The sequence below is a fragment of the Pseudophryne corroboree genome, unplaced genomic scaffold (genome assembly GCF_028390025.1).
Source record: "Pseudophryne corroboree isolate aPseCor3 unplaced genomic scaffold, aPseCor3.hap2 scaffold_840, whole genome shotgun sequence".
In the NCBI taxonomy this organism is placed as follows: domain Eukaryota; kingdom Metazoa; phylum Chordata; class Amphibia; order Anura; family Myobatrachidae; genus Pseudophryne; species Pseudophryne corroboree.
The window spans coordinates 62103-89681 of NW_026970419.1; the positions used below are offsets into that span (position 1 = coordinate 62103).

Here is a 27579-nt window from a genome sequence, read left to right on the forward strand (position 1 = left end):
AAATGAAGAAAAACTCTGGAGCTTTAGAGTGTGCATCCTCTCCTGAGGGAACTTTATCTAAACTGAGCTGTAGGAGGGGGCATAGAGGGGAGGAGCCAGCACACCCAGTGAAGAATTTTAAAGTGCACTTGCTCCTTTGGACCCATCTATACCCCATCGCACTAATTCTGTCCCCAATATCCCTTACGGATGCTAGAGAAATAACACAAATCATTCCAGCTCAGCCCTTTAACAAAAAATATGTGAGAAATTAGATTTATTTGTAAGATAAATAACTTTCCATCTGCATATATACAAATTTTATATAGTGTTAATAAAGTATAGTTTTATCAAGATTCGATTACTGTCATGTTACACATTCTCATGTGTGTGAAGTTTCTGATGTCTAACAACAGATGATTTATCTCTAAAACATTTCCCACACTCAGAACATGGAAATGGTTTCTCACCTGTGTGACTTCTCTGATGTGCAACAAGATGTGACTTCTGTGTAAAACTTTTCCCACACTCAGAACATGGAAATGGCTTGTCATCTGTGTGACTTCTCTGATGTGTAACAAGATTTGATTTATCGGTAAAACTTTTCCCACACTCAGAACATGGAAATGGTTTATCACCTGTGTGACTTCTCTGATGTGTAACAAGATATGATTTATAGGTAAAACATTTCCCACACTCAGAACATGGAAATGGTTTCTCACCTGTGTGACTTCTCTGATGTTTAACAAGACGTGAGTTGTATGTAAAACATTTCCCACACTCAGAACATGGAAATGGCTTCTCACCTGTGTGACTTCTCTGATGTGCAACAAGATGTGACTTGTGTGTAAAACATTTCCCACACTCAGAACATGGAAATGGCCTCTCACCTGTGTGACTTCTCTGATGTGTAACAAGATTTGATTTATCGGTAAAACATTTCCCACACTCAGAACATGGAAATGGTTTCTCACCTGTGTGACTTCTCTGATGTTTAACAAGACGTGAGTTGTATGTAAAACATTTCCCACACTCAGAACATGGAAATGGCTTCTCACCAGTGTGACTTCTCTGATGTTTAACAAGAGCTGATTTGTGTGTAAAACATTTCCCACACTCAGAACATGGAAATGGCCTCTCACCTGTGTGACTTCTCTGATGTGCTACAAGACGTGAGTTGTGTGTAAAACATTTCCCACACTCAGAACATGGAAATGGCTTGTCAACTGTGTGACTTCTCTGATGTGTAACAAGATTTGATTTATCGGTAAAACATTTCCCACACTCCGAACATGGAAATGGTTTCTCACCTCCCTTAGCTGGATGATTGGTTATAAGCTGTGCGGTCTGTGTAAAACATCTGTCATCTATAGAACAGGGAAATATTTTATCTACTGTCAGAGCTGTAGAAGATGACCCAATATCAGTGTTATCAGAACATTCCCTCTGATTAGAGGGACCACATGACACAAGCACATTGTGAGGTACAGGAGGTACGAGTAGGGCAGTAGGGGTTTCTCCAGGAGAATCTTGTGTGATGTCATCATCTTCTATTTTACAACCTGAAGATGAAATTAGATTTTCTTCCGAGATATTCCTTCTGTTACATTCATCTGTTGGGAATAAGTGTATAGAAAATTGAATGTCTCTCCATAATAAGGTACAATTTATAATATTCCCCAGTGGAGTGCTACTGGGTTCAGATATGGCAAATGAGGGGTCCAATTTCTGATGTCAGACTCAGAGGAATGCTCCTCCAGCCATAATATGGTGGCTCCAGACCTGTAGGGTGATGCATTGTCTTCCTGAAAGAGCCTGCTCCCATCTAAGTGACTGCAGAATGTACCTACTATCAAGCCTCATTCAGAGTCTCTTACACTGCGATATTCTGCCATCTTCACTAGAAATTATACGCCAATGGATCACAAAGATATCTGCCTAGATATAGTACTTCCACTGCAGAAGATAGAAATGTAATGCAAGGTGTGGTGACATGTACTGGGAATGGAAGCTGGTACTTCCTTTTTCTGGCAAATGAACAGGCTGCAGTCAGGGTCACATTCCCTCTGGATTTCTATTACAGCACACAAACCCACAGGTGCGCCACATGTGTGTCATTGATTTGTTTTCTGTAATTGGTTTGTAGTGGTTGGGAAGAGGACAAAACACTGTTGTAGGCGGGGCAACAGATGCCAGCTAGTTGGCCAGTGACTAGACAGCCGAATTGTGTCCAGCTAGAGCGTGGGTCAGCTAGTCTGTGTGCAAAGTCTCAAAGTCTTGCATGCTTCTTGCAGGTATCTCCACAGGCTTTGGCCTGGCAACCACAACTACTCAAATACAGTTTCAGAGTATTCTAGTTCTCCCTGCCTCTTGCGGATAAGAATGTGGCTTCATAGCCCCCACTGGCCTCCAGGCACCCTGGGCTCTAACAGCAGTCCCCACCTGGACTGTCTGTCCACGCTTTATCTTCTGTGTGGGCAGATCCCTTCAGCCCCACACTGAATCAGAAGCTCATCAACACCATCTTTGCTGATACTGCCGCACAATTTACAGTGGCAGAGGAAAGAATTGCCTTATAACAGTGGTTCCCAAACTTTGTTGAATCATCGCACCCTAGTGCTGGACCACCAACCTGAAGCACCTCTGGAAGTGCCTCACGGCACCAAGTTTGGGAACTACTGCCTTAAAATATAATATATAAATCTAAAAATAACTAATTAAACTGGTATCCGGTCTTTAGGTCGTCAGTCACTAGTTTGACGACTGAAGGTCAACAGTAAGTAGGTCGACACTGACCGAAAGCTGACACATGTCTAGGTCAACATATATGGAAGGTCGACATGGTCATTAGGTTGACGTGGGCATGGTTGACACACAAAAGGTCAACAAAGTTTTTTTAGGGTTTTTGGGGGGTTTCAGGATATAAGATTGCTGGATTATTTCTAGAAAGGGAGGAATACATCCCAATTTACTGAGTGAAAATGTGTTTGGTGTGTTTGAAAAAAAGGGAGATTTTGGGGAGAATGGTGTGATACAATAGGTGGAAGATGGGATACTATACGGATAGGTCAATATAAATTTGTTGATTTGGCCACTGAAGGTCCCTGCGATCTGTCTGATTTTGTTTCTGCAGCTTGTATGAGAGCTCATTTGACTGCATGTTGTGGGTTCACAGCAACAGGTTAAAAATGCAAATTCAACACTTGGAATCACCTCTAGACCCTTTGCCTGCTAAATTGATGAAGAAATATACGTTATGGTAAGAACTTATCGTTGATAACGGTATTTCTCCTATGTCCACAGGTTCCACAGGATAACAATGGGATATGATGGAGCTACAGCGGATTGGCACCAAACGATCATAAGCTTTCAGTCCTCCCAGGATGCAATGGACTCGTCCATATATCCCCGCCCACTGTCTCAGGCAAATCAGTTGTATTCCAAAGCATTTAGGCAGGAAAGCATTTATTACAGTTTAATGCCAAAAAATGCAAAATCATGCACTTGGGTCTCAAAAATCCTAAAGCTAAATACAGTATTAATGGCACTATACTGGAAACTACTGAGGAGGAAAGGGATCTAGGAGTCACTATTTCAGACGACTTAAAAGCAGGTAAGCAATGTAACAAGGCAATGAGGAAGGCTAGTCAGATGCTTGGCTGCATTGGGAGAGGAATCAGCAGCAGAAAGAAAGAAGTAATAATGCCACTGTATAGGTCATTGGTACGGCCTCATCTAGAATACTGTATTCAGTTTTGGAGGCCATATCTTCAAAAGGATATTAATACATTAGAAACTGTACAAAGGAGGGCAACTAAAATGGTACATGGCCTACACCACAAAACATACCCAGAAAGACTAAGAAATCTCAATATGTATAGTTTGGAGCAGAGAAGGGAAAGGGGGGACATGATAGAAACTTTCAAATATATGAAGGGTTTTAACAAAGTCCAGGAGGGAAACATTCTCCAAATGAAGAGAAGCAATAGGACACGAGGACATGCACTGAGACTGGAGGGGGGGAGGTTCAGGGGAAATTTGCGGAAAAATTATTTCACAGAAAGGGTAGTGGACAAGTGGAATAGCCTCCCATCAGAGGTGGTAGAGGCTAAGACAGTAGAGCAATTTAAACATGCATGGAATAGACATAAGGATATCCTTACAAAGAAATAAGGATCAAATAAGGTTAGTGATAAAAAATAATATAAAAAATAAAATAAAAAATAAGGGGCAGACTAGATGGGCCAAGTGGTTCTTATCTGCCGACAAATTCTATGTTTCTAAACTTATTGTATTGGGGCTGCTTACGATCACTTTTTCCTTTTGCTTTTCCTTGCAAAATGGCAGAAAAACCGGACACTTAGGTCTGGGTTATATGTGGCAGGAAACCTGACCTTCTTGGATTCTGCCTCTGATTCCAGAATATCTGTCAATTCCTTACCAAACAGAATATTCCCCACAAAAGGCAAAGATTCCAGAACCTTTTTCGATTCTGAATCAGCTTTCCACGTGCGCAGCCAGATTGCTCTGCGAGCAGCTACTGTTAAGGCTGATACTTTAGAAGCAATAGTACCCATAATCTATTGCCGCTTCTTCTAAGAATACTGCAGCCTGTTTCATGTGAGCTATATGGGTAGGTGCTGAAAGCCCATCTTCCAGTACCTCAGCCCATTCAGCTACTGCTTTTGCCATCCAAGCTGAAGCCATAGATGGCCTTATGACTACCCCCGACAGTGAAAATATGGTTTTAAAAAACCCATCCACTCTCCTTTCTGTGACATCATTCAATGACGTTGACTGCAAAGGCAATATACATTTTCGCACTAATCAAATGACATGCGTATCTACCTTAGGAGGCACTTCCCTTTTTAAACAGTTCCCAGTTGGAAAAGGGTAATTGGAATCCCATTTTCTGGGAATTCTATATTTGTTATTGGGTGCAGCCCAAGCTTCTTCCATGATTTCCGTCAGCTGATCTGATCCTGGAAACTCGACCCTAACTGTTTTGGGACGTTTAAACATAGGTGCCTTAGTATTTAACACTGGCTCTGCTGAATCCTCTAAGGACAGAATAGCCTTCATTGCTCCAATTAATTCAGCTATATCCACTGAGCTGATACCTTCCACCTGTTCTTGATATGATGAAGCAGAGTACATAGAGCTATCATCATCTGATGTATCATCCTGTGTAACCTGTGAATTTGATCATTTATTTACACCCAGTTTATCAGCTTGCTGTGTATCCTGAGCTGTAGTGGATATACCGTAATAAGGGAGCTGCATGTATGGGTTAATAGTGTATCCTACTGTTGGTATTGAAGCTGTAGGTATTACCAGTTCAACTATACTGGACACGGTCTGAGAAAACATCGCCCAAGGTGGATCTACCTGCAGTTGAACAGGGATCTGCCTTGCAATCTGCTGAAAATCAAAACAATTTGCACATCATGTGCCAGATCCTGAGAGGATAATCCCGTTTTGCAGGACAAACATGTTATAAGTGTTGGTGTTACTGTTAGTGATGAGCGGGTTCGGTTCCTCGGAATCCGAACACGCCCGAACTTCAGCTTTTTCCCCACGGGTCCGAGCAGGCTCGGATCCTCCCGCCTTGCTCGGTTAACCCGAGCGCGCCCGAACGTCATCATCCCGCTGTCGGATTCCGGATTCTCGCGAGGCTCAGATTCTATCGCGAGACTCGGATTCTATATAAGGAGCCGCGCGTCGCCGCCATTTTCACACGTGCATTGAGATTCATAGGGAGAGGACGTGGCTGGCGTCCTCTCCATTTAGATTAGAAGAGAGAGAGTGAGAGTGAGACACTTGATTTACTGGAGCTTAGGAGTACTCAGAGAGTGCAGAGTTTACTAGTGACTGACCAGTGACCACCAGTGCAGTTTTATTATATTATTATTTAATATAATCCGTTCTCTGCCTGAAAAAAAACGATACACAGTGACACAGTAACAGTATACCATATCTGTGCACAGCCTCAGTGTGCTGCATCATCTATGTATATCTGACTGTGCTGAGTGCTCAGTGCTCACACAGCTTAATTGTGGGGGAGACTGGGGAGCAGTAGCAGGAGTACATATTATTTAACAGTGCACACTTTTGCTGCCAGAGTGCCACTGCCAGTGTGACTGACCAGTGACCACTTTCTGACCACCAGTATATTGTGATTGTCTGCCTGAAAAAGTTAAACACTCGTCGTGTGGTGTTTTTATTCTATAAACGCATTCTGCTGACAGTGTCCAGCAGGTCCGTCATTAATTATATAATATATACCTGTCCGGATGCAGTAGTGATATATATATATATATTTTTTATATCATTATCATCCAGTCTATATTAGCAGCAGACGCAGTACGGTAGTCCACGGCTGTAGCTACCTCAGTGTCGGCAGTCGCTCGTCCATCCATAATTGTATACCACCTACCTGTGGTGTTTTTTTTTTCTATCTTCTTGATACTAGTCGCTTACTTTAGGAGTCTGCAGTGCTGACAGTGTCCAGCAGGTCCGTCATTATAATATATACCTGTCCGGCTGCAGTAGCGATATATATATATTTTTTATATCATTATCATCCCGTCTATATTAGCAGCAGATGCAGTACGGTAGTCCACGGCTGTAGCTACCTCTGTGTCGGCAGTCGCTCGTCCATCCATAATTGTATACCACCTACCTGTGGTGTTTTTTTTTTCTATCTTCTTGATACTAGTCGCTTACTTTAGGAGTCTGCAGTGCTGACAGTGTCCAGCAGGTCCGTCATTATAATATATACCTGTCCGGCTGCAGTAGCGATATATATATATTTTTTATATCATTATCATCCCGTCTATATTAGCAGCAGACGCAGTACGGTAGTCCACGGCTGTAGCTACCTCTGTGTCGGCAGTCGCTCGTCCATCCATAATTGTATACCACCTACCTGTGTTTTTTTTTTCTATCTTCTTGATACTAGTAGCTTACTTTAGGAGTCTGCAGTGCTGACAGTGTCCAGCAGGTCCGTCATTATAATATATACCTGTCCGGCTGCAGTAGTGATATATAGATATATTTTTTGTATCATTATCATCCAGTCTATATTAGCAGCAGACGCAGTACGGTAGTCCACGGCTGTAGCTACCTCTGTGTCGGCAGTCGCTCGTCCATCCATAATTGTATACCACCTACCTGTGTTTTTTTTTTTTTCTATCTTCTTGATACTAGTAGCTTACTTTAGGAGTCTGCAGTGCTGACAGTGTCCAGCAGGTCCGTCATTATAATATATACCTGTCCGGCTGCAGTAGTGATATATATATATTTTATATCATTATCATCCAGTCTATATTAGCAGCAGACGCAGTACGGTAGTCCACGGCTGTAGCTACCTCTGTGTCGGCAGTCGCTCGTCCATCCATAATTGTATACTAGTATCCATCCATCTCCATTGTTTACCTGAGGTGCCTTTTAGTTGTGCCTATTAAAATATGAAGAACAAAAATGTTGAGGTTCCAAAAATAGGGAAAGATCAAGATCCACTTCCACCTCGTGCTGAAGCTGCTGCCACTAGTTATGGCCGAGACGATGAAATGCCATCAACGTCGTCTGCCAAGGCCGATGCCCAATGTCATAGTACAGAGCATGTAAAATCCAAAACACCAAATATCCGTAAAAAAAGGACTCAAAAATCTAAAATAAAATTGTCGGAGGAGAAGCGTAAACTTGCCAATATGCAATTTACCACACGGAGTGGCAAGGAACGGCTGAGGCCCTGGCCTATGTTCATGGCTAGTGGTTCAGCTTCACATGAGGATGGAAGCACTCAGCCTCTCGCTAGAAAAATGAAAAGACTCAAGCTGGCAAAAGCACAGCAAAGAACTGTGCGTTCTTCGAAATCCCAAATCCACAAGGAGAGTCCAATTGTGTCGGTTGCGATGCCTGACCTTCCCAACACTGGACGTGAAGAGCATGCGCCTTCCACCATTTGCACGCCCCCTGCAAGTGCTGGAAGGAGCAGATTGAAGATGTCAGTGTTGAAGTACACCAGGATGAGGAGGATATGGGTGTTGCTGGCGCTGGGGAGGAAATTGACCAGGAGGATTCTGATGGTGAGGTGGTTTGTTTAAGTCAGGCACCCGGGGAGACCCCTGTTGTCCGTGGGAGGAATGTGGCCATTGACATGCCTGGTGAAAATACCAAAAAAATCAGCTCTTCGGTGTGGAAGTATTTCAACAGAAATGCGGACAACATTTGTCAAGCCGTGTGTTGCCTTTGTCAAGCTGTAATAAGTAGGGGTAAGGACGTTAACCACCTTGGAACATCCTCCCTTATACGTCACCTGCAGCGCATTCATCATAAGTCAGTGACAAGTTCTAAAACTTTGGGCGACAGCGGAAGCAGTCCACTGACCAGTAAATCCCTTCCTCTTGTAACCAAGCTCACGCAAACCACCCCACCAACTCCCTCAGTGTCAATTTCCTCCTTCCCCAGGAATGCCAATAGTCCTGCAGGCCATGTCACTGGCAATTCTGAGGAATCCTCTCCTGCCTGGGATTCCTCCGATGCATCCTTGCGTGTAACGCCTACTGCTGCTGGCGCTGCTGTTGTTGCTGCTGGGAGTCGATGGTCATCCCAGAGGGGAAGTCGTAAAACCACTTTTACTACTTCCACTAAGCAATTGACTGTCCAACAGTCCTTTGCGAGGAAGATGAAATATCACAGCAGTCATCCTGCTGCAAAGCGGATAACTGAGGCCTTGGCAGCAGGGGCGGTGAGAAACGTGGTTCCGGTATCCATCATTACTGCAGAGCCAACTATAGACTTGTTTGAGATACTGTGTCCCCGGTACCAAATACCATCTAGGTTCCATTTCTCAAGGCAGGCGATACCGAAAATGTACACAGACCTCAGAAAAAGACTCACCAGTGTCCTAAAAAATGCAGTTGTACCCAATGTCCACTTAACCACGGACATGTGGACAAGTGGAGCAGGGCAGACTCAGGACTATATGACTGTGACAGCCCACTGGGTAGATGTATTGACTCCCGCCGCAAGAACAGCAGCGGCGGCACCAGTAGCAGCATCTCGCAAACGCCAACTCGTTCCTAGGCAGGCTACGCTTTGTATCACCGCTTTCCAGAATACGCACACAGCTAAAAACCTCTTACGGCAACTGAGGAAGATCATCGCAGAATGGCTTACCCCAATTGGACTCTCCTGTGGATTTGTGGCATCGGACAACGCCAGCAATATTGTGTGTGCATTAAATCTGGGCAAATTCCAGCACGTCCCATGTTTTGCACATACCTTGAATTTGGTGGTGCAGAATTATTTAAAAAACGACAGGGGCGTGCAAGAGATGCTGTCGGTGGCCAGAAGAATTGCGGGACACTTTCGGCGTACAGGCACCAAGTACAGAAGACTGGAGCAACACCAAAAACGCCTGAATCTGCCCTGCCATCATCTGAAGCAAGAAGTGGTAACGAGGTGGAATTCAACCCTCTATATGCTTCAGAGGTTGGAGGAGCAGCAAAAGGCCATTCAAGCCTATACAACTGAGCACGATATAGGAGGTGGAATGCACCTGTCTCAAGCGCAGTGGAGAATGATTTCAACGTTGTGCAAGGTTCTGCAACCTTTCGAACTTGCCACACGTGAAGTCAGTTCAGACACTGCCAGCCTGAGTCAGGTCATTCCCCTCATCAGGCTTTTGCAGAAGAAGCTGGAGACATTGAAGGAGGAGCTAACACAGAGCGATTCCGCTAGGCATGTGGGACTTGTGGATGGAGCCCTCAATTCGCTTAACAAGGATTCACGGGTGGTCAATCTGTTGAAATCAGAGCACTACATTTTGGCCACCGTGCTCGATCCTAGATTTAAAACCTACCTTGGATCTCTCTTTCCGGCAGACACAAGTCTGCTGGGGTTCAAAGAACTGCTGCTGAGAAAATTGTCAAGTCAAGCGGAACGCGACCTGTCAACATCTCCTCCTTCACATTCTCCCGCAACTGGGGGTGCGAGGAAAAGGCTCAGAATTCCGAGCCCACCCGCTGGCGGTGATGCAGGGCAGTCTGGAGCGACTGCTGATGCTGACATCTGGTCCGGACTGAAGGACTGACAACGATTACGGACATGTCGTCTACTGTCACTGCATATGATTCTCTCCCCATTGAAAGAATGGTGGAGGATTATATGAGTGACCGCATCCAAGTAGGCACGTCAGACAGTCCGTACTTATACTGGCAGGAAAAAGAGGCAATTTGGAGGCCCTTGCACAAACTGGCTTTATTCTACTTAAGTTGCCCTCCCACAAGTGTGTACTCCGAAAGAGTGTTTAGTGCCGCCGCTCACCTTGTCAGCAATTGGCGTACGAGGTTACATCCAGAAAATGTGGAGAAGATGATGTTCATTAAAATGAATTATAATCAATTCCTCCGTGGAGACATTCACCAGCAGCAATTGCCTCCACAAAGTACACAGGGAGCTGAGATGGTGAATTCCAGTGGGGACGAATTGATAATCTGTGAGGAGGGGGATGTACACGGTGATATATCGGAGGATGATGATGAGGTGGACATCTTGCCTCTGTAGAGCCAGTTTGTGCAAGGAGAGATTAATTGCTTCTTTTTTGGTGGGGGTCCAAACCAACCCGTCATTTCAGTCACAGTCGTGTGGCAGACCCTGTCACTGAAATGATGGGTTGGTTAAAGTGTGCATGTCCTGTTTATACAACATAAGGGTGGGTGGGAGGGCCCAAGGACAATTCCATCTTGCACCTCTTTTTTCTTTCATTTTTCTTTGCGTCATGTGCTGTTTGGGGAGTAGTTTTTTGAAGGGCCATCCTGCGTGACACTGCAGTGCCACTCCTAGATGGGCCAGGTGTTTGTGTCGGCCACTTGGGTCGCTTATCTTACTCACACAGCTACCTCATTGCGCCTCTTTTTTTCTTTGCGTCATGTGCTGTTTGGGGAGTAGTTTTTTGAAGGGCCAGCCTGCGTGACACTGCAGTGCCACTCCTAGATGGGCCAGGTGTTTGTGTCGGCCACTAGGGTCGCTTATCTTAGTCACACAGCTACCTCATTGCGCCTCTTTTTTTCTTTGCGTCATGTGCTGTTTGGGGAGTGTTTTTTGGAAGGACCATCCTGCGTGACACTGCAGTGCCACTCCTAGATGGGCCAGGTGTTTGTGTCGGCCACTTGGGTCGCTGAGCTTAGTCATCCAGCGACCTCGGTGCAAATTTTAGGACTAAAAATAATATTGTGAGGTGTGAGGTGTTCAGAATAGACTGAAAATGAGTGGAAATCATGGTTATTGAGGTTAATATTATTTTGGGATCAAAATGACTCCCAAATTCTATGATTTAAGCTGTTTTTTTAGGGTTTTTTGGGAGAAAAAAAAAACGAATCCAAAACACACCCGAATCCGACAAAAAAAAAATTCGGTGAGGTTTTGCCAAAACGCGTTCGAACCCAAAACACGGCCGCGGAACCGAACCCAAAACCAAAACCCGAAAAATTTCCAGTGCTTATCACTAGTTACTGTCAGTGTAACCTCGTCACTTTTGCCGCTCTTAGACATGATAAATAATCAGCTTTTCACAGTGTACTACAGTTAGTGACTGTAATCACTTTACCTTATTAAAGTGATATCAATCTGACCCCATCCCATGCACCAGCATTGAGGTTCAGAAGAAACCACTGACAAACATATATAAAGTCAGCAATCACACTAGCAGTCAGTCACATGTTATATATTAGTCATTTGAGCACAACAGATCCGAACGTATTCAGACGCAATGCGAAGAAAACCACAGTAATGTAAAGACTCATATGCAATAGGCACTTAAATTTAACTATTCATACTGACAAAAGTAGAAAGAATTGTAGTGCTGTATAACCTGTACTCAGTAGAGTGGGATACAGGGAGACTCACCTCACTTCCAAGATCGATCAATATATTAGCAAACGCCGAATGGATCCAGACGCTACTAGTGTACACTGTCGCTCCGGGAACTTTAAGCGGACATAGACGCACTGTGCATACAAGCGCACCGGTCATACAGACGCCTGTCCTGCGACTGGGTCTCCTCGCGGTAGAGTTTAGTGTACACAGACGCAGCGGCCTATGCTGCGACCGAGACACCTCATGGTAGCGTCTGAGACGGAAGTGAGGCAACAGTTCATGGCGGGAGATCGACGGAAAATGGTCATGAACTGGGGGAGGGGCGACCAGGAGAGCGTCTGACTGCCCATGCTGACATCAACCCTAGGGATCCCAGCCTCATACCATTCCTGGCACTTTATGATCCCTAAAGCCTAGCTCTGGAGCATCCGTGGTGGCGGTGCATCAGCTACTGTTTGGTAGTCTCCTCCCAAACCAGTGCGGCGGTGTCCGTATTCCCCTTCTAAGTGGAACCAGTGCCTTACCGTCTCCCCGTGCTGCGGCCACAGCCTGGTAACGTCTGGTGGACCTGCTAGTATATCCAACACAGACGCCTGTCGACACAGCACTTGAACCGTGGGTAAGCGTTGTTGGAGCGACTCTTTCCAATATGCGATTAAGACGCTGTTAGGAAAGATCACTCAAAAACATAGTTAGACTATTAAAAATAAAATAATAAAGCTTAGGGCTGCAAGAACACAGCAGCCCTGTGACCATGGTCCGGCTCCTGCCGCACCAAACAAAAAACTGATTTGCTTGAGCCAGTGGGCGGGGATATATGGACGAGCGCATTGCATCCTGGGAGGACTGAAAGCTTGTGATCTTTGGTGCCAATCCGCTGTCGCTCCATCATATCCTATTGTTATTCTGTGGATAACCTGTGGACCCAGCCGGAGAAATAATGAACGAATAGCTCACAACTGTCAATTGTCCATATACTAGTTGTCCATTGAAAAAGTGATTTCTTGATCTTCTCCAGCTGGAGATTGTATCTCCCACACCTTTGTCTAAATCTTCATCTGCACAAAGTACCTGCCAGTGTCTCTGTAATATCTTTGTGTCGCCCATCTTTGTAGAACGTAACCACACATCTGCTCCGTCATCTGTCTGAGCTTTTGGGTGGGTGATAAGTATCTGTTTCCTACACTTTTGTCTTGTATTTTGAGGGGACGGAGAGGAGAGATGAAGTCAGGAGTCACAGCTGGGGGAGGGACTGGACAGAAGGGAGCAGAGCAGAGCAGGTGGGAGCAGATTGAGGTGACCCATTCCCCTTTCTACATTATAAGAACTAAGCAAATATACAATACACAATATATCTATCAGATTCAGTTTATGAAAATGCAATCAAGTTATTCATGTCAAAATGTATTATTCTTTACTAGGACTATTATTTTAAGTCATGAGTGGAAGGGGAGCATCAGACACTCCTGAGTGATTACGCTATTGGGGGTGAGAGGGTATGAGATACATCAGAGAGTATGGGTGAAGAGACTGGTCAGATCTCTGGGCTGGTAATACACAGTGACATGATGTGAGGGTGAGAGCAGGAGTATAATAGGGGCTGATGTCCCCTGATGTATGAGATACACCAGAGAGTGTGGGGAGGAGACAAGTCAGATCTCTGGGCTGGTAATACACAGTGATATGACGTGAGGGGGAGCAGGAGTATAATAGGGGCTGATGGCTCCTGATGTATGAGATACACCAGAGTGTATGGGTAGGAGACTGGTCAGATCTCTGGACTGGTAACACAAAATTACATGATGTGAGGGGGATAGCAGGAGTATAATAGGGGCTGATGTCCCCTGATGTATATGATACACCAGAGAGTGTCGTGAGGAGACTGGTCAGATCTCTGGGCTGGTAACATACAGTGACATGATGTGAGGGGGAGAGCAGGAGTATAATAGGGGCTGATGGCTCCTGATGTATGAGATACACCAGAGTGTGTGGGTAGGAGACTGGTCAGATCTCTGGACTGGTAACACAAAATTACATGATGTGAGGGGGAGAGCAGGAGTATAATAGGGGCTGATGGCTCCTGATGTATGAGATACACCAGAGAGTGTCGTGAGGAGACTGGTCAGATCTCTGGGCTGGTAACATACAGTGACATGATGTGAGGGGGAGAGCAGGAGTATAATAGGGGCTGATGGCTCCTGATGTATGAGATACACCAGAGTGTGTGGGTAGGAGACTGGTCAGATCTCTGGACTGGTAACACAAAATTACATGATGTGAGGGGGAGAGCAGGAGTATAATAGGGGCTGATGGCTCCTGATGTATGAGATACACCAGAGAGTGTGGGGAGGAGACTGGTCAGATCTCTGGGCTGGTAACACACAGTGACATTATGTGAATGGGAGAGCAGGAGTATAAATAAGAATTTACTTACCAATAATTCTATTTCTCGTAGTGCGTAGTGGATGCTGGGAACTCCGTAAGGACCATGGGGAATAGCGGCTCCGCAGGAGACTGGGCACAAAAGTAAAGCTTTAGGACCACCTGGTGTGCACTGGCTCCTCCCCCTATGACCCCCCTCCAAGCCTCAGTTAGGATACTGTGCCCGGACGAGCGTACACAATAAGGAAGGATTTATGAATCCCGGGTAAGACTCATACCAGCCACACCAATCACACCGTACAACTTGTGATCTGAACCCAGTTAACAGCATGATAACAGAGGAGCCTCTGGATAGATGGCTCACAACAACAATAACCCGATTTAGTTAACAATAACTATGTACAAGTATTGCAGACAATCCGCACTTGGGATGGGCGCCCAGCATCCACTACGGACTACGAGAAATAGAATTATCGGTAAGTAAATTCTTATTTTCTCTGACGTCCTAGTGGATGCTGGGAACTCCGTAAGGACCATGGGGATTATACCAAAGCTCCCAAACGGGCGGGAGAGTGCGGATGACTCTGCAGCACCGAATGAGAGAACTCCAGGTCCTCCTCAGCCAGGGTATCAAATTTGTAGAATTTTGCAAACGTGTTTGTCCCTGACCAAGTAGCTGCTCGGCAAAATTGTTAAAGCCGAGACCCCTCGGGCAGCCGCCCAAGATGAGCCCACCTTCCTTGTGGAATGGGCTTTTACAGATTTTGGCTGTGGCAGGCCTGCCACAGAAAGTGCAAGCTGAATTGTATTACAAATCCAACGAGCAATAGTCTGCTTAGAAGCAGGAGCACCCAGCTTGTTGGGTGCATACAGGATAAACAGCGAGTCAGATTTTCTGACTCCAGCCGTCCTGGAAACATATATTTTCAGGGCCCTGACTACGTCCAACACTTTGGAGTCCTCCAAGTCACTAGTAGCCGCAGGTACCACAATAGGTTGGTTCAGATGAAACGCTGAAACCACTTAGGGAGAAAATGAGGACGAGTCCTCAATTCAGCCCTGTCTGAATGGAAAATCAGATAAGGGCTTTTACATGATAAAGCCGCCAATTCTGACACGCGCCTGGCCGAGGCCAGGGCCAACAGCATGACCACTTTCCATGTGAGATATTATAACTCCACAGATTCAAGTGGTTCAACCCAATGTGACTTTAGGAACCCCAAACTACATTGAGATCCCAAGGTGCCACTGGAGGCACAAAAGGAGGCTGTATATGCAGTACCCCTTTTACAAACGTCTGAACTTCAGGAACTTAAGCTAGTTCTTTCTGGAAGAAAATTGACAGGCCGAAATTTGAACCTTAATGGACCCCAATTTTAGGGCCATAGACAGTCCTGTTTGCAGGAAATGCAGGAATTGACCTAGTTGAAATTCCTCCATCGTGGCCTTACTGGCCTCGCACCACGCAACATATTTTCGCCAAATGCAGTGATAATGCTTTGCGGTTACATCCTTCCTGACTTTGATCAGGGTAGGGATGACTTCATCCGGAATGCCTTTTCCTTTAGGATCCGGCGTTCAACCGCCCTGCCGTCAAACGCAGCCGCGGTAAGTCTTGGAACAGATAGGGTCCTTGCTGGAGCAGGTCCCTTCTTAGAGGTAGAGGCCACGGGTCCTCCGTGAGCATCTATTGAAGTTCCGGGTACCAAGTCCTTCTTGGCCAATCCGGAGCCACGAGTATAGTTCTTACTCCCCTCCGTCTTATAATTCTCAGTACTTTTGGTATGAGAGGAAGAGGAGGGAACACATACACTGACTGGTACACCCACGGTGTTTCCAGAGCGTCCACAGCTATTGCCTGAGGGTCCCTTGACCTGGCGCAATACCTGTCCAATTTTTTTGTTAAGGCAGGACGCCATCATGTCCACCTTTGGTTTTTCCCAACAGTTTACAATCATGTGGAAGACTTCTGGGTGAAGTCCCCACTCTCCCGGGTGGAGGTCGTGTCTGCTGAGGAAGTCTGCTTCCCAGTTGTCCACTCCCGGAATGAACACTGCTGACAATGCTATCACATGATTTTCCGCCCAGCGAAAAATCCTTGCAGCTTCTGTCATTGCCCTCCTGCTTCTTGTGCCGCCCTGTCTGTTTACGTGGGGCGACTGCCGTGATGTTGTCCGACTGGATCAGCACCGGCTGGCCTTGAAGCAGAGGTCTTGCTTGGCTTAGGGCATTGTAAATGGCCCTTAGCTCCAAGATATTTATGTGAAGTGATGTCTCCAGGCTTGACCACAAGCCCTGGAAATTTCTTACCTGTGTGACTGCTCCCCAGCCTCGCAGGCTGACATCCGTGGTCATCAGGACCCAGTCCTGAATGCCGAATCTGCGGCCCTCTAGAAGATGAGCACTCTGCAACCACCACAGGAGAGACACCCTTGTCTTTGGTGACAGGGTTATCCGCTGATGCATCTGAAGATGCGATCCGGACCATTTGTCCAGCAGGTCCCACTGGAAAGTTCTTGCGTGGAATCTGCCGAATGGAAATGCTTCGTAGGAAGCCACCATTTTTCCCAGGACCCTTGTGCACTGATGCACTGACACTTGGCCTGGTTTTAGGAGTTTTCTGACTAGTTCGGATAACTCCCTGGCTTTCTCCTCCGGGAGAAACACCTTTTTCTGGACTGTGTCCAGGATCATCCCTAGGAATAAAAGACGTGTCGTCGGGATCAGCTGCGATTTTGGAATATTGAGAATCCAACCGTGCTGCCGCAACACTACTTGAGATAGTGCTACCCCGACTACCAACTGTTCCCTGGATCTTGCCCTTATCAGGAGATCTTCCAAGTAAGGGATAACTAAAACTCCCTTCCTTCGAAGGAGTATCATCATTTCGGCCATTACTTTGGTAAAGACCCGGGATGCCGTGGACAAACCAAACGGCAGCGTCTGAAACTGATAGTAACAGTTCTGTACCACAAACCTGAGGTACCCTTGGAGAGAAGGGTAATTTTGGGACATGGAGATAAGCCTCCTTGATGTCCAGAGACACCATATAATCCCCTTCTTCCAGGTTCGCAGTCATCGCTCTGAGTGACTCCATCTTGAATTTGAACCCTTGTATGTAAGTGTTCAAGGATTTCAGATTTAAAATAGGTCTCACCGAGCCGTCCAGCTTCGGTACCACAAACAGCGTGGAATAATACCCCTTTCCCTGTTGTAGGAGGGGTACCTTGATTATCACCTGCTGGGAATACAGCTTGTGAATGGCTTCCAATACCGCCTCCCTGTCGGAGGGAGACATCGGTAAAGCAGACTTTAGGAAACGGCGAAGGGGAGACGTCTCGAATTCCAATTTGTACCCCTGAGATACCACCTGAAGGATCCAGGGGTCCCCTGTGAGTGAGCCCACTGTACGCTGAAATTTTTTGAGAGACGGGCCCCCACCGTGCCCGAGTCCGCTTGTAAAGCCCAAGCGTTATGCTGAGGACTTGGCAGAAACAGGAGAGAGCTTCTGTTTCTGGGAACTGGCTGTTTGCTGCAGCCTTTTTCCTCTCCCTCTGCCCCGGGGCAGAAATGAGGAGCCTTTTGTCTTATGTTGAGAGTCTACCTGGGGTAAAAAAAAGTGGATTTCCCAGCTGTTGCCGTGGCCACCAGGTCTGTTAGACCTACCCCAATTAACTCCTCCCTTTTATAATGCGATACTTCCATTTGCCTTTTGGAATCAGCATCACCTGACCACTGTCTTGTCCATAACCCTCTTCTGGCAGAAATGGACAGCGCACTTACTATTGATGCCAGTCGGCAAATATCCCTCTGTGCATCCCGCATATATAGAAATGCCTTTTTTAAAAATGCTCTATAGTCAGTAATATACTGTCCCTATCTAGGGTATCAATATTGTCGGTCAGGGAATCCGACCAAGCCACCCCAGCACTGCACATCCAGGCTGAGGCGATTGCTGGTCGCAGTATCACACCCGTGTGAGTGTATATACATTTTAGGATATTTTCCTGCTTTCTGTCAGCAGGTTCCTTAAGGGCGGCCGTATCCGAGGACGGTAGTGCCACCTGTTTAGACAAGCGTGTGAGCGCTTTATCCACCCTAGAGGGTGTCTCCCAACGTGCCCTATCCTCTGGCGGGAAGGGGTATGATGCTAATAACTTTTTAGGAATTAACAGTTTTTATCGGGGGAAACCCACGCATCATCACACACTTCATTTAATTTCTCAGATGCAGGAAAAACTACAGGCAGTTTTTTCTCACCCAACATAATACCCTTTTTAGTGGTACTGGTATTATCAGAAATGTGCAAAACATTTTCCATAGCCTCAATCATGTAACGTGTGGCCCTACTAGAAGTCACATTCGTCTCTTAATCATCGACACTGGAGTCAGTATCCGTGTCGGCGTCTGTATCTGCCATCTGCGGTAACGGGCGTTTTAGAGCCCCTGATGGCTTTTGAGACACCTGGACAGGCACAGGCTAAGTCGCCGGCTGTCTCATGTCATCAATCTTTTGTAAAGAGCTGACACTGTCACGTAATTCCTTCCATAAGCTCAGCCACTCAGGTGTCGACTCCCTAGGGGGTGACATCTCTATTACAGGCAATTGCTCCGCCTCCACATCATTTTCCTCCTCATACATGTCGACACAACGTACCGACACACAGCACACACACAGGGAATGCTCTGATAGAGGACAGGACCCCACTAGCCCTTTGGGGAGACAGAGGGAGAGTATGCCAGCACACACCAGAGCGCTATATATATATATATATATATACACAGGGATAACCTTATATAAGTGTTTTTCCCCTTATAGCTGCTGTATTGTTAATACTGCACCTAATTAGTGCCCCCCCTCTCTTTTTTTAACCCCTTTCTGTAGTGTAGTAACTGCAGGGGAGAGCCAGGGAGCTTCCCTCCAACGGAGCTGTGAGAGAAAATGGCGCCAGTGTGCTGAGGAGATAGGCTCCGCCCCCTTCTCGGCGGCCTTTTCTCCCAATTTTCTGTGGGATCTGGCAGGGGTTAAAATTCATCCATATAGCCCTGGGGGCTATATGTGATGTATTTTCGCCAGCCAAGGTGTTTTTATTGCTGCTCAGGGCGCCCCCCCCTAGCGCCCTGCACCCTCAGTGACCGGAGTGTGAAGTGTGCCGAGGAGCAATGGCGCACAGCTGCAGTGCTGTGCGCTACCTTGGTGAAGACAGGATGTCTTCTGCCGCCGATTTTTCCGGACCTCTTCTTGCTTCTGGCTCTGTAAGGGGGCCGGCGGCGCGGCTCTGGGACCGGACTCCGAGGCTGGGCCTGTGTTCGGTCCCTCTGGAGCTAATGGTGTCCAGTAGCCTAAGAAGCCCAATCCGCTCTGCAAGCAGGCGAGTTCGCTTCTTCTCCTCTTAGTCCCTCGATGCAGTGAGCCTGTTGCCAGCAGGTCTCACTGAAAATAAAAAACCTAAAACTAAACTTTCACTAAGAAGCTCAGGAGAGCCCCTAGTGTGCACCCTTCTCAGCAGAGCACAAAAATCTAACTGAGGCTTGGAGGGGGGTCATAGGGGGAGGAGCCAGTGCACACCAGCTAGTCCTAAAGCTTTTATTTTTGTGCCCTGTCTCCTGCGGAGCCGCTATTCCCCATGGTCCTTACGGAGTTCCCAGCATCCACTAGGACGTCAGAGAAATAGGGGCTGATGGCTCCTGATGTATGAGATATACCAGAGAGTGTGGGGAGGAGACTGGTCAGATCTCTGGGCTGGTAACATACAGTGACATGATGTGAGGGGGAGAGCAGGAGTATAATAGGGGCTGATGGCTCTGGACTCCTCCAATGGTCAGATACATATCTCTAATTAGTTTGTACTGACATTAAAGGGTGTAGAATGAGATATTGCTGTAGTGACTGAGGAAGGAGAATATGGGACTCTATTCTGTAATAAAATAGTAGAATGCCCTCCCACGCACAATAAGACTCGCCTCTAGTCTCCAAAACTTTAATCAATCCCTGAAGGTGAGTTTATCGAATTCTGGAAATGCCCACATAGCTTCATATACTTTACTATCCAATTACATCCCCACTGCAGAGTCCACACATAACCTCACGTTTTATCTTTCTTCACTTTCTTATCCTCCCGACACCAGGCCAACATTGCTGTGTAACCATATCATACAGCCCACCAAGGACTTTTGCAATCTGGTGGACCTTTATGCAATAGCCAACACCTATCCTTGTCTATCAATGCCTACTTCCCTATAGATTGTAAGCTTGAAAGCAGGGCCGTCCTACCTCTATGAATTTCTGTTATTACCTAGTCTTGTTATCTCACTGTTTTCACTTGTTTGGTTTTATTTTATCACTGTTTCCAATTGTAAAGAGCAATAGACTTTGATGCGCTATATAAGGAACTGTTAATAAATAAAATAAAGTGTTTATTGCTCACCTGTGCTGATATCTGTAGGGATTTCCTCCTCCTTACACTGCAGATCACCCCTCACATACGTCTCTTCTTCTCCCTCTGTATCTTCTGCCTTCATATCAGTCACACACGTCTCTTCTTCTCCCTCTATATCTTCTGCCTTCATATCAGCCACATACGTCTCTTCTTCTACCTCTGTATCTTCTGCCTTCATATCAGTCACATACGTCTCTTCTTCTCCCTCTATATCTTCTGCCTTTATATCAGTCACATACGTCTCTTCTTCTCCCTCTATATCTTCTGCCTTCATATCAGTCACATACGTCTCTTCTTCTCCCTCTATATCTTCTGCCTTCATATCAGTCACATACGTCTCTTCTTCTCCCTCTATATCTTCTGCCTTCATATCAGTCACATACGTCTCTTCTTCTCCCTCTATATCTTCTGCCTTCATATCAGTCACATACGTTTCTTCTTCTCTCTCTATATCTTCTGCCTTCATATCAATCATATACGTCTCTACTTCTCCCTCTATATCTTCTGCCTTCATATCAGTCACATTGCTCCTATCTTCACCCTAAATACCAACAATAATGAACACTTTAAAATAAGGCTAATTTCATTATTTGATAGTAAACAGTATAATATCAGTGTATAAGACACACAGCTCCTCTACAGATCATATAGTGACAGTCACTTTGGTATATTGGCGAGACCCTAAATCCCACCTACCTGATCCTCCTGTGGGATCCTGTGATTCTCCTCTGTCCAATCCTGGGAATACAGAGGACGGGAACATCTCTCTGGGGTATCTCTATTACTGGGCACATCTGTAGGAGACAAACAGTGACTGAGTACAGTGTATATATGTGATTATCAGATGATGTGTGTATATAGGGGCCCCCATACTTACTCTCCCCTGTACAATACATGACAGTCTCCCCTTACCCAGTGATGTGAGGGGCCGGTGATTCTCCATCATCACGTCCTTGTACAGACCCCTGTGTTCCTCTATATACTCCCCCTCCTGCATGGAGACATAGACAGTGACATCCTGACACCTTATAGACACCTGACACACACAGTGATACATTCATCACCAAGACACGTCCCCTGGTGTTACTGTGTAATGCCCCATTCCCAGCAGCCACCTCTCCAGTCATCACCCAGACACATCCCCTGGTGTTACTGTATAATGTCCCATTCCCAGCAGTCACCTCTCCAGTCATCACCCAGACACATCCCCTGGTGTTACTGTATAATGTCCCATTCCCAGCAGCCACCTCTCCAGTCATCACCCAGACACATCCCCTGGTGTTACTGTATAATGTCCCATTCCCAGCAGTCACCTCTCCAATCTTCACCCAGACACATCTCCTGGTGTTACTGTATAATGTCCCATTCCCAGCAGTCACCCCTCTGGTCATCGCCCAGACACGTCCCCTGGTGTTACTGTATAATGCCCCATTCCCGGCAGTCACCTCTCCAGTCATCACCCAGACACGTCCCTTGGTGTTACTGTATAATGACCTATTCCCAGCAGTCACCTCTCCAGTCATCACCCAGACACGTTCCCCGGTGTTACTGTATAATGGCCCTCATTCCGAGTTGTTCGCTCGCTAGCTGCTTTTAGCAGCTTTGTACACGCTAAGCCGCCGCCTAATGGGAGTGAATCTTAGCATAGTAAAATTGCGAACAAAAGATTCTCAAAATTGCGAATAGACACTTCTTAGCAGTTTCTAAGTAGCTCCAGACTTACTCGACATCTGCGATCAGTTCAGTGCTTGTCGTTCCCGGTTTGACGTCACAAACACACCCAGCGTTCGTCCAGACACTCCTCCGTTTCTCCAGCCACCCCAGCATTTTTCCCAGAAACTGTAGCGTTTTTTCGCACACACCCATAAAACAGCCTGTTTCCGCCCAGAAACAACCACTTCCTATCAATCACATTACAATCGCCAGAACGAAGAAAAAACCCCTGGTGTTACTGTATAATGTCCCATTCCCAGCAGTCACCTCTCCAGTCATCACCCAGACACGTCCCCTGGTGTTACTGTATAATGTCCCATTCCCAGCAGTCACCTCTCCAGTCAGCAGCTGAATGATCTTGTTGGTGAGTTCTAGGATCTTCTGGTTATTGTGTCTCTCATGTATCAGTGAGTGAGGTGGAGGCACCGTGATGGGGCTCTGGGTTCTGCTCAGTCTTCCTGACACACGGGGACAGCTGCGGGGTATCTCAAACTTACCGGATGTCGTCCTCACTACCGTGTAACCCTGGGTATAGGGGGACACATCAAATATCATTGTATAAACTTCCATATCTCCTCACCTCCCCAGTCACGTCCCTGTATTATTACTATAGATACAAGTGATGTCACTGTGATGCTCCCAGATCCCCTCACCTTCCCATCATGCCTCTGTATTATTTTTATAGATATGTGATGTCACTGTAACACGCCCAGATCCCCTCACCTACTCAGTCATGCCCCTGTATTATTATTATTATAGATATGTGACATCACAGTGACGCTCCCAGATCCCCTCACCTCCCCAGTCATGTCCCTGTATTATTACTATAGATATAAGTGATGTCACTGTGACACTCTCAGACCCCCTCACCTCCACAGTCATGTGCCTGTGTTATTACTATAGATATAAGTAACGTCACTGTGACGCTCCCAGATCCCCTCACCTCCCCAGTCATGTCCCTGTATTATTACTATAGATATAAGTAACATCACTGTGATGCTCCCAGATCCCCTGACCGACCCAGTCATGTCCCTGTATTATTACTATTGATATAAGTGATGTCACTGTGACACTCCCAGATCCCCTCACATCCCCAGTCATGTCCCTGTATTATTACTATAGATATAAGTGATGTTACGGTGACGCTCCCAGATCTCCTCACCTCCCCAGTCATGTCCCTCACCTACCCAGTCATGTCCCTGTATTATTACTACAGATGTAAGTGACATCATTGTGATGCTCCCAGATCCCCTCACCTACCCAGTCATGTCCCTGTATTATTACTATAGATATAAGTGACGTCACTGTGATGCTCCCAGATCCCCTCACCTCTCCAGTCAGCAGGTAGATGATCTCCATGGTGATATTTATTATCATCTCAGTCTTCTGACTCCTATCCGTATCCATCCTCAGTTAATCAGTGAGAATACAGAATGTGTGACGTATAATAAAGACAAAGGTTCCTCACAGATGTAGTGTCTAGGAATAAATATAAGACAAATCACAGAGAATACAAGCAATAGATATGTAAGAATGATCCCCATAAGGCTCCTTGGAGGCCGTCACATAACGCTGAGCTGCATAATGTTACACCAATAGTAAAAGAAAAAAGAAGAGGGTAATAATACAGGGACAGGGCACCAGAATGGAGGAAACAAGGGGCAAACAATAGAGAATGCCATCAGTCTCAGGTAATATGTGACTCTGCACAAATGATGAAATCACATATCATCGCAACAATAATAATAATAATAATAATAACAACAACAACAACAACATGACACCACAGGCTGCTCCTCCAGTATAATAATAACAGGACACCACAGGCTACTCCCCCTGATTAATAATAACAACAATAACAGGACACCACAGGCAGCTTCCCCTGTATAATAATAATAATAACAACAACAACAACAACAGGACACCACAGGCTGCTCCTCCAGTATAATAACAGGACACTACAGGCTACTCCCCCTGTATAATAATAACAACAATAACAGGACACCACAGGCAGCTCCCCCTGTATAATAATAATAACAACACACCACAGGCTGCTCCTCCTGTAGAACAACAACAGGATACCACGAGCTGCTCCTCCTGTATAACAACAACAACAACAACAACAGGACACCACAGGCTGCTCCTCCTGTAGAACAACAACAGGACACCACGAGCTGCTCCTCCTGGATAATAATAATACTAAACAACACACTACAGGCTGCTCCTCCAGTACAATAATAATAATAATAACAGGACACCACAGCCTGCTCCTCCTGTATAATAATAACAGGACACCACAGGCTGCGCCTCCTGTATAATAATAACGGGATACCACAAGCTGCTCCTCCTGTATAATAACAGGACACCACAGGCAGCTCCCCCTGTATAATAATAATAACAACAACAACACACCACAGGCTGCTCCTCCTGTAGAACAACAACAGGATACCACGAGCTGCTCCTCCTGTATAACAACAACAGGACACCACAGGCTGCTCCTCCTGTAGAACAACAACAGGACCCAAAGAGCTGCTCCTCCTGCATAATAATACTAATAATAATAATAAACAACACACTACAGGCTGCTCCTCCAGTACAATAATAATAATAACAGGACACCACGGCCTGCTCCTCCTGTATAATAATAACAGGACACCACAGGCTGCGCCTCCTGTATAATAATAACGGGATACCACAAGCTGCTCCTCCTGTATAATAACAGGACACCACATGCTGCTACTCCTGTATAATAATATTAATAATAACTGGACACCATAGGACGCTCCTCCTGTTTAATAATATCAAGATAACACAGGCTGCTCCTCCTGTTTAATAATAATAATAATTGAACACCACAGACTGCTCCCCCGGTATAATAATAATAATAATAATAACAACAACAACAGGATACCACAGGCTGCTCCTCCAGTATAATAATAACAGGACACCACAGGCGCTCCCCCTGGATAATAATTAATAATAACAGGACACCACAGGCTGCTCCTCCTGTACAGTACAGTACCTCTTGGTGCAAGACTGGACTCTCTACAGTGCTCGGAAGTTGCAGCACCGGATATTAACGTTTTTCCTGTGGGTGAAACGCACTGACGGGAGGGTGGGTAGGAATCGCTTGACCGCAGATACCGGAAGTAGTGTGGAACGCAGAGGCAATGGAACGTAGATACCGGAAGTATGTTGGAACGCACAGGTTGTAAGGTGATGGGACGCAGAAACCGGAAGTAGGTTGGAACGCACAGGCTGTAAGGCGACATTTACCGGAAGTAGGGTGGAACGTGTTGACTGTAAGGTGATGGAACGCAGATTCCGGAAGTAGTCTGGAACGCAGAGGCTGTTAGGTGATGGAACGCAGATTCCGGAAGTAGGGTGGATTTTGGTCACATTAATCTCTAGTAGTGGACCAGTTTTATATCAGAGTGACTATAACCAACATTAATGTAACACCGGCGCTGGGGACGCTGCAGAAGTAAATTAACATATTTAATCAACAGTAAATTACAAGTTGCCAATGTATAGGTATAATACATGTAGTCCTGACATCTGATGTGATACAAATATTCCCACTTTTAAATGAAATATAAAACAGTTTTCCCGGAGCTGGAGATATGCAGTGGCCGCAGGTAACTACTGTGTATAGTACGCCTATCATAGACTAAATACTGCGCTATAATCATAAATCCAACAGGGGGGGACTATAAGATTACTAGGAAAAAAAAACAAAAACTCTGTATATGGGTCACTGGTATGGTCCCTGCATTGTATATGGGTCACTGGGATTGCCCCTGGTATTGAATATGGGGGGTCATTCCGAGTTGATCGCTCGCTGCCGATTTTCGCATGCGTATGCCCCGTAATGCGCACAGGCAACGTACGGGTACAAAGCTCTTTGTGGTTATGCTCAGGTTCTAGCGAAGTTTTCCTTCTACGGCCACAAGAAGATTGACAGGAATGGGGCGTTACTGGGTGTCAATTGACCAGTTTCAGGGAGTGTTTGCAAAAACGCAGGCATGTCTGAAAAAACGCAGGCGTGGCTGGGCGTTCGCTGGGACAGGAATAGGCTGAAGTGATCACAAGTGCTGAGTAGGTTCAGAGCTACTCTGAAACTGCACAAACTGTTTTTGCAGAGCTCGGCTGCACATGCGTTCACACTTCTGCTAAGCTAAAATACACTCCCCAGTGGGCGGCGGCATAGCGTTTGCACGGCTGCTAAAGCTAGCTAGCGAGTGATCATCCCGGAATGACACCCATGGGTCACTAGAATTGTAGCTGTATTGTATATGGGTTACTAAGATGGTTCCTGGTATTGTATATGGGTCACTAGGATGGTCCCTGTATTGTATATGGGTCACTAGGATGGTCTCTGTATTGTATATGGGTCACTAGGCTGGTCCCTGATATTGTAAATAGGCATACCCTCCAACATTTTACACACAAAAATCAGTACAAATTTAAAAAGGGGGCGTGGCCACAGGTAAATGGGGAGTTCTCACGCCCCTTTTCCTATACTTTCAATGGAAGTTTGGAGAGCCAAAAATCGGTACAGACCAAAAAAAAGGTACTGTACCTGCTAAAAAGGTACAGTCGGAGGGTATGTATAGGTCACTAGGATGGTCCCTGTATTGGATATGGATAACTAGGATGGTCCCTGGTATTGTATATGGGTCAATAGGATGGTCCCTGTATTGTATATGGGTCACTAGGAGGGTCCCTGTATTGAATATGGGTAACTAGAATGGTGCCTGTGTTGTATATGGGTCCCTGTATTGTAAATGGGTCCCTGATAAAATTATAAATAATATATTAAAAATTATAAATTGGTCCCTGATAAAATAATGTATACGGGTCAGTAGGATGGTCCATGTATTGTATATGGGTCCCTGTATTTTTTTTATGGGTCACTAGGATGGTCCATGTATTGTATTTGTGTCATTAGGATGGTACCTGTATTGTACATTGGTCACTAGGATGGTCTCTGTATTGTATATGGGTTACTAGGATGGTCCCTGGATTGTATATGGGTCACTAGGATGGAGCCTGGATTGTCTTTGGGTCACTAGGATGGTCGCTGTATTGTATATGGGTTACTAGGATGGTCCTTGTATATGAGTCACTAGGATGGTCTCTGTATTGTATATGGGTCATTAGGATGGTACCTGTATTGTAC

The 27579-nt window shown here is 45.8% G+C and overlaps 1 protein-coding gene across 1 annotated transcript; it reads right to left on the minus strand.

The window, feature by feature from the left end:
* Window positions 1–227: 227 nt before the first annotated feature.
* On the minus strand, window positions 228–25819 carry LOC135042849 (oocyte zinc finger protein XlCOF22-like). Its single transcript, XM_063955060.1, has 7 exons — window positions 25420–25819; window positions 23727–23876; window positions 22731–22922; window positions 21597–21675; window positions 21381–21478; window positions 20673–21225; window positions 228–1592 (listed from the first exon to the last, which is right to left on the minus strand). Exons 2-7 carry the CDS (start codon window positions 23802–23804, stop codon window positions 352–354), a joined length of 2241 nt encoding a protein of 746 aa, XP_063811130.1. The 5' UTR covers window positions 23805–23876; window positions 25420–25819; the 3' UTR covers window positions 228–351.
* Window positions 25820–27579: the final 1760 nt, after the last annotated feature.